We start from the raw sequence: 9,065 nt of genomic DNA, 5'->3' as shown, positions 1-9,065 counted from the left end.
ATGGTTCCTGTCATAACAGAGACGTTGGTGGTTCCTGCCATAATAGAGACGTTGGTGGTTCCTGTCATAATAGAGACGTTGGTGGTTCCTGTCATAATAGAGACATTGGTGGTTCCTGCCATAATAGAGACGTTGGTGGTTCCTGTCATAATAGAGACATTGGTGGTTCCTGTCATAACAGAGACGTTGGTGGTTCCTGCCATAATAGAGACGTTGGTGGTTCCTTTCATAATAGAGACGTTGGTGGTTCCTGCCATAATAGAGACATTGGTGGTTCCTGCCATAACAGAGACGTTGGTGGTTCCTGCCATAATAGAGACGTTGGTGGTTCCTGCCATAATAGAGACGTTGGTGGTTCCTGTCATAATAGAGACATTGGTGGTTCCTGCCATAATAGAGACGTTGGTGGTTCCTGTCATAATAGAGACGTTGGTGGTTCCTGTCATAATAGAGACGTTGGTGGTTCCTGCCATAATAGAGACGTTGGTGGTTCCTGCCATAATAGAGACGTTGGTGGTTCCTGCCATAATAGAGACATTGGTGGTTCCTGCCATAATAGAGACGTTGGTGGTTCCTGTCATAATAGAGACATTGGTGGTTCCTGTCATAACAGAGACGTTGGTGGTTCCTGCCATAATAGAGACGTTGGTGGTTCCTGCCATAATAGAGATGTTGGTGGTTCCTGTCATAATAGAGACATTGGTGGTTCCTGCAATAATAGAGACGTTGGTGGTTCCTGTCATAATAGAGACGTTGGTGGTTCCTGTCATAATAGAGACGTTGGTGGTTCCTGCCATAATAGAGACGTTGGTGGTTCCTGCCATAATAGAGACGTTGGTGGTTCCTGCCATAATAGAGACGTTGGTGGTTCCTGCCATAATAGAGACGTTGGTGGTTCCTGCCATAATAGAGATGTTGGTGTTTCCTGCAATAATAGAGACGTTGGTGGTTCCTGCCATAATATAGACGTTGGTGGTTCCTGCCATAACAGAGACGTCTGTACCAAAGCCTATTTACTTTTTAAGTTCAAATATAATCCGGAAAGCAATGGCTTTAAGCCATTCACTATGCTGTTGGCTGTTCCATCCTCAAGTTCAACTGATCCCATAAAGGCAAAAAAAATTTCTTCGACGGATTTGCTGAAACATCTGACCGATACTCCTAATAGTTTGCTCACTGAAACATCCGTTAATGTACTGTATTCCTGATATACAATGTCGTCTACTAACTCTCGATAAAAATGAGGTGCCAACAATTTATTTAAAGTATTTATGCACATTGCTCTGAGAAGTTTAAGACAGCACTTTGGTTATTGCGAAAAAAAAAATTTTAATGCTTGTGATTGATGGTCAGTGGTCAAGTTAGAAACATGCTCACGTATAAATATATCTAGTGTGATTTCAGTAGGGTGACCATACGTCTCGGATTTCCGTGTACCGCCCCCTAGTCTCAAGTCCTGTCCCATGCCAGCAAGTGTCTGCGGAATATCCACTGAAACACCAATAGTATCAATCATAATTTTTTTTGACAACACTGTGCCTCTTGGCGCATTGCAGTGCTTGGCAACACTGTAGTGTAATCGACGACGTAATCGTTAATGTACATATTTAAAATTAAAATTTAATATAGTAAAGTTTATGATAAATTAGTTAATTAATACATTTTAAACAGGAATTGTTTTAAATTATAAAGTTTTGAATTGTATGTGCTGTAGAGCGTGGTTTTCTATTGTGTTCAATATCTGAAACAATTACATATGTAAGTTAACTATTTAAACATATTTAAATTAGGCGATTAATAGTTTAATATTGTAAGAAAAAAATATAAAAGTAAAAATAAAAATAAATAAGTGCCAATGGGTATCGAACCCGAGCCGGTTGATTGCCAAGACATGCGTATGTAGTCTGCGTCTCGCGACTGACTTGACAGCATTCGAAAACATATTTCTGAAAATCTGAAACTAATTAAGCCTAATGGCACGGGAATGTTTAAGTATAATAAGCCTACACAAGACAAAAAAAGACATTCCACAATATTCTTATATTTTAACATACAGCTTTACACATTTCGAAGACGCATAAAAGATTCTTTCTATACTTGCTTAAGTGCGAAAGTAAATTCAAAAAAAATAGCTACACTAACATGAAATAAATAATGTTCAAACTTACAATTTTTTCACCACATATAAAAATCTAAGTACAAAAATACTGCGCCAAAACAAAAAATAATACACAAAGACATCAAAGATTTCTAAACTTCAGTGAAAACAAGCATGATGGGAAATTTCAATATAATGTCACAGATTCATTTCAGAATCAACCACAATTTAATATTGCCAAACGAATATTGCTGAAATATTACTGAAACTTCATTTATAGACATGAGTACTATGTGTTCAATGAAATGTTTATGAAATATTCCAGAAACATGACAGTTGAAATGTAGGTAATCTATTCGAAACATAGTACTGTTACTGCAATACCCCAAACATGTTACTGAAACATTGTGTGCTGTATGGGACATTTACCAAGCACCCAAACGAATTGTAAAGAGAAAAACATAGTAAGCAGTTAAAATTTTTTTAAAAAAATTCAGACGAAATTAAGAATGATATATTTTATACGAAACTCCCATTCAACCCAATGTTAATGAAGGGGACACCTACTACTAGCGCCGTTAGTTCGCAGGCCGCCACGAACTTCACTAAGCCGACGGAGAATGAAGGTAAGTTGCCAAACCTATGTATATGACCGTGATAAGAAACTAGATGGCAGATAGTATAGCGATAAAGCAGTGCGGCGGCGTAGCGGAAGCTATAGGTACCTAACTATTCCTTCAACTCAACTTTTTTTAAAACGAAAAACACAGGTTCGTTGAATTTTCAGGAAGAAGGTGCTAAAAATATGTTTTATGCTAAATTGAATTTCTTTTAAATGCTAAATCACTTTAAAAACTTGTTAAATGTAGCAATAAAAACGATCAGTTGGCAGCACTGCGCGTGACGAGTTCAGAGCACGGCCTTAGAACTACAGGTCTGGACACTTGTCTATCTTGCCATGCATTCAACTTGACCCCCTTATTGACTGATTTAGTTCATGAAACGGCCGCTGGCGCCACAAGACAGTGGTCCGGTTTTAGCGTGTTGACAATAGGAATTGTTTTATATAAATCAGAAATACTCGTTTGTCAAGAAGGGTAGTTGTTTTATATTTTTGACGTTTATTATTTATATTAAAAAAGTTATGTATGCGCACCAAACTGAACATTGAAGTGTGCAAGTTTTGAGTAATGTTGATTTTTCTGTTAGGGGCGGGATAGTGGAGAGGTTATTGGAGGCAGTTTTTGAAGTAATGTGAACCTTCTAATTGTTTTAACCAAGTTCAAATAATTCATCGTGCTGTGCAATGCCAAATCGCACTTTTGCTCCAGGTTGTAAAACAAATTGCGACCGTTTATTTGACAAGTGTCGTGTTCAGTGCACCCAAACATCAACAACGTCGATTGTTGTGGCAGGCAGCAATTCCGAGGAAGGACTTTATATTAAAAAGTAGTAATTTCGTAGGCGAGAAACATTTCATTGAAGCTGCATTGCTACATAAGTATTTTGTAATTATTTCTTGCTGATTTGTGTACATGTAATATGTTTATATATCTATACATATTTACCATGTAGGGTTATGAAAATTAAATTCTAGTGAGTTTATTTGTCTATAGTTTCTGTAAACGAGTTATGTTATCTATTAGTTCAGTTTTTCCTTCGCAATATTTTGTTTGGTATATTTATCAAACAACTTGAAAAATGTACATGAAAATGTTGTCTCATGATTATCATAAAAATGAACACTTTAAAAATTGATAATCAGTACACTAGCTAAACTTTACTTTTTATTCAAAATAACATAGTAGCTCAAATAACCCTATTATTTGCAACCAAAGTACTAACAGTTATTTAGTGATAAGTCGACTGTTTCCACAGTTGCATAATACCTTCAGGGCTGTCAAAATAGTGGCAAGTAAGCTATACGTATAGGTTTATTATGTTTTTTCGTAGAAAAGTTACTATGTATAAAGAACTCAATAGAGGGATTGTCTATCATCTGCAATCTCCTGGATCAGGTCTGTGGTGCTTAGATACGTAGAAAGATGTGATTGAGCATAATATTTTTATAATAATTTTTAAAACAGACTGTGTTTTTGTATTTAAGTTCGGCAGGGAAAATTGGTTTAGTTCATTTCAAATTATTGTTCTAAAATCACTTACATGCTATGGAACTCGTCAATATTGTTCTGAAGATTGGTGATGGTGTTCTCGACAAATGATCGAACATTTTTTTACATAAATTTTATTAAACAAACAATATTTTTGTACCAATGTTCAGGGACAGCAGACTGGTGATTGGTTGATGCAATTTTGGGTTGGAAATAATTTGCTATCACTTAAGGAACTTTTCCTTTCATTCTTAAATACCATTGTGCCATCAGGAACAAATAAGAAAGTGACTAATTTCCCAGCATTAATAACAATAATAATTGAAGGGGAAAAATAATGTTGGACACATAAAAATAGTTATTTTGTTATACCAGATACAGTTTTTTTTATAGACAGTTGGTACTGGGACTTAACATGTATTTCCACCTCCCCTTCCATTATCAAAGTTTTATTACAGTTTCGTTTGTATTTTGGCCTGAAGACTATTAAGTTGTTAAGTATTTTCTATAGATCATAAATTATATATTAACAAAGTAAGTGTGCATGTTTTTCATAAAGATATTGTAACAGCTTGAAGAATCAAAAGCTTAGTAACAATGCTGTTCAGTTATATTTTAACCAAGCAAGATGGTAGGTACTGCATTTGTGTTATTGAAAATAATTGAGAGTTCTAGAAATATAAGAGTATATCTCCCAGTTGTAGGACTAAAAAATGTTTTTTTGTGTGAGTATCTATGAGTACCAACCCATGAGTAATCGTGCATTTATCTTTTTAGTTATGTAGTACATCTCCCTAAATAGTCTTAACATAATTTATTTTCTGTAAATATATAATATGATTTGTAATAAAATTTTCATTTCATAACATGTTTTTAAATAAGTACCTAAACTCATAAGTTTTTTTTATGCTAATAGCAAGTTAGGGCACATGGCAATAGTTTATAAAATTTTGATAAGTTATGTTCTGCTGATCTTTGTACTCTGCTCAAAATGTTTCACACCATGTAAACATGTCATCATTTTATTTATATTATAATATACTTATGTAAGTATCTTAAGATTATGTAAAATATTATTTTAATTGATAACATGTATTATTTGATGTATGTTTAATTGTAAAACGTGGCTTGTCCAATACCATTGTGTATATTTCACTATACAGGAATAATCTGGATTTGATGCAAATAAACAAAATAGCAAACCAAAACCTAACTGAATTAGCCCTCATTTCCTGCTCCTAAGACTGTTCAAGCACGTGTTTAATCACACACATTATGTCTCGTGCATGATTACAGCTCACTCTCTTTGTATGCATAAAAAAATTATTTAGAAGAATACACAACACATATTCATTCCACAAATGATACATTTGACAGACTGTGTAATAGCATGCCATGAAGGATATCTACACAATTTTTCAAGAAGTTTACATATATGGATTTTAAAATATTTATTTGTACTTACTTGCTATTAAGTTACGTAATTCCATTAGTTATATTAAAATCCCTACATTGCAAATTAGAGTTACTGGACATTACATACTGAACATTGACTTGTGAGAGTAATGCAATACGCTGTGTTTTTGTACCAATGTTCAGCGGGGAAAACTTTTTCAGTTCAGTTAAAATTTATTGTTCAAAAGAGCAGTTACCGTTACATGCTATAGAACTGGTCTATTTTTCTGAAATTCGGTGGTGGTGTTCCTAATTTGGTGGTAATGCTAAAGTGCATAACTTAGTATAGTATTATGGGCATGGTCATAATTTCAACCTTTCTCATTATTCAAACAATAGTCGCAAATGATTTAGCATTTTTTGTTAATTTGTTATAAATTTGTTTTACAGACAATATTTTGTACCTGTGTGTGGTGACTGTGGACTAGTGATGAGTTGATGTAATTATGGGTCAGAAATTATTTTAGAACACTTTAAGTAACTTTTCCTTTCAGGTTTAAATACCACTCTGACATGAACAAATAAGTTAGTAACAATTTTGCCCTGCATTAATTGTAGAGGGGGAAAATAGTGTTAGGTGCATCAGAATATTTTTTTGCTCCAGATATGGTTTTTTATTACCAGTTAGTACTGCAAAATAACTGCACTTCCTAGGTGTATTTCCACCTTTCCCCTTCCATTTTGTAAAATTTTTACAGTTTCCTTTGTATTTTCGGTTAAAGACCATTAAGATGTTTAAGATTTTCTGTAGATCATAAATTATATATTAACCAAGTAGTATGTATAAATGCGTGACAAAGGCCACTAGGAAACTAATTACGTATTAAAAATAAGACAGACATACATATACAGATCGGTACTTGTAGAAACTAAACACACGCGCACAGTTTGGTTGACATTTTTGTGTGGAAGCGCGGTCGCAATGGTTTTGCTAGCTTAAGCGAGCTTCATCTGTTGAGTACCTAAATGTGTTGTACAAACTATGTGTTTTTGCTTTCTACAAGTACCGATCTGTGAGTACTTGTGTGTCTGTCTTATTTTTATTATGAAAGTAGTATGTTTGTTTTTCATGAAGATATTGTGACTGCTTGGAAAAAAGAAATCCTAGGTAACAACATACCTAGTCATCGTTGAAACAAGCAAACTGCATCTGTGTTATTGAAACTATACTGAAGTTCCTTTATTATGTCTTGATTTTCAAAAGTGAAAAGGTTATGAAATGGGAGGAAATGTGTTATCTCAATATATGCAAAATACAATCTAAATATAATGAAATTAAGTACGATGTTAAAAGGTTACAGTGAATGCCAAATCTAAAACAGTAAGGGAAACTATTAAGTCCAGGAAAATAGCTGGCGGATTGTAAGAACAATTTATTTGTGTCAATGAACAAAATTTTTAAACCTTGCACCCACATGCTTGCACCTACAAATTTTGAAGAAATCTTAATACTTTTTTTTACAGCTGCATTCTTACTTATAAGTGTTTTATAAACAAACATCAATGTTGATTATTATTATTTTCTTTATCACATTACTTGGTAAGTTTTATAATTCTACTTTTTCTGATCAACCAGGCATTCTAGGTGTAGGTGGTCTGGAGCTAAACATTTTTGGGGACCTAATTTGAACAAAAAGTACTTTGGGTGGCAGCTTAGATAAAAACGTAATAAATATTTGGTATAAAAATTACAAGTTCAGAAGAAGAGTGCGGGAAAAGTAGGGCGAATGCTTGCCACCGGGCACTTCTGTACCCAATTGCAGCTATGATAATAATAATAATAATCATCCACAGCCTGGAACACTCCCCGGCATTCATTTGCTGATCATCCAAAGTACTACAAATAAGAGGAATGGAGGAATGAAATGGCCTGTAGCCAAGGTTAAACAATTTTTTACTAGGCAAACTTTTCACTGCAATTTTATTTAGTGACAAAGTTTAAGCTCTTGTTATAATTAGTTTCACAGATATTGGTTCTTTTACACAAACTGTTACTTTATTTTCGTAGCGGAAATTTTGTATATAGGAGAGTTATTAGACTACTGTGTCTAATTAAACACTACATATATAACTCCCGGAAAAAAAAGCATTAAAATATTAGCATTACGAATCACGATTTTCAATAGCGCGTAGTTGACCGACGTTATAAAGTTATGAAAATAATCTTTCAAAACAATAACAAACATAACCTATCAAACATCAACATTAGCCATTTTCTTGAACTGTGCACATAAATTCTTTATAACGTTGGAAAAATGTTTTATAATACCTACATCTCTCATCGAGTTTTTAAAAAAAGCTGCCAAGTATGTGTAATTATCATTTAAATGCAATTAACTAAAAAGAGTTCATAAAGCACAATGTTAAAACCGGACCACTGTCTTGTGGCGCCAACGGCAGTTTTATGAACTAAATCCGTCAATAAGGGGGTCAAGAAAATACGCTTGTGTCCAGACCTGGTTTCTAAGACCGTGGTTCAGAGCCGCCTACGACTAGTGCTGCCATCCAGCAGCTGAGGTACGCACCTCTGCGCCGACACTAGCGCCGCGCAGCGGCCGTGAGCGGTACCAGCAGCTCGCTGTCGCCTCGTCGGCCTGCCGCTCTTGATCTTGATCACTATGATCAGACCCTCCTTTTTCATTTCATTTTATTTTATTTTGTCCAGTAAATACAGTATATATGTTTTGCACATCACCATATTGGACATGTCTATACAATTATTTTACATTTTATTTACAACAAATAATTAATTTTCACATTAAAAAAAATTACAAATTGACATTATAAATAACAAATTTATAACAAATTTATAAACTAACACAAAAGTACTAATATTTAAAACACATTTTGCTGAAAGTTATAAAATAATCATATTATAATCTATGTAAATTTACTGGCATAAAATTCTTCTAAAGAATAAATAGAATGAGGTTTTAAAAATTCCTTGGATTATATATTTAAATTCTTTAGGTTTTGCAAAACAAAGATTTTTTTAATTGTGAAGGCAATTTATTAAACAACAAAGGGTGCAGTAAAGAATTTTCATAGGGGGGGATGATGGCTTCTAAAGCCAAATTTTATTTTCAATAATAATCCATTTCAGCCATTAACCATATTAGTTTATTTAAACACAGATCAGGACATAAATTTACAAGCGATGATAGGTAGGGCCTACATAATGTAAGAATCTACCTTTCATATGTGAAAATGTTTGTCTAATAATTTCCGTTTTTGAAAAAGAAAAAAAAAAGCACTGAAGGATTATTTGACAGCCTAAAATTAAGTTTTTAAGAATCATCTTTTTAAAAATTTTCCGGGGGAGGCATTACATAACTCTCAGACACCCAGAAATATATTTTCCCAAAATATTTTTTTAATAAATCTCTTCGGCCTCCACCAGT

At 33.8% G+C, this 9,065-nt stretch overlaps 1 protein-coding gene across 1 annotated transcript; it reads left to right on the top strand.

Moving 5' to 3' along the window:
* LOC134532291 (uncharacterized) lies at nt 1-966 on the top strand. Its single transcript, XM_063368710.1, has one exon. The coding sequence runs from the start codon at nt 1-3 to the stop codon at nt 964-966; it is 966 nt and encodes a 321-aa protein (XP_063224780.1).
* The last annotated feature ends 8,099 nt before the right edge of the window (nt 967-9,065 follow it).

This window comes from Bacillus rossius, chromosome 5, assembly GCF_032445375.1.
Source record: "Bacillus rossius redtenbacheri isolate Brsri chromosome 5, Brsri_v3, whole genome shotgun sequence".
NCBI lineage: Eukaryota > Metazoa > Arthropoda > Insecta > Phasmatodea > Bacillidae > Bacillus > Bacillus rossius.
Note: the sequence above shows the minus strand (reverse complement) of the source record. Positions and strands in the feature narration are given on the sequence as shown.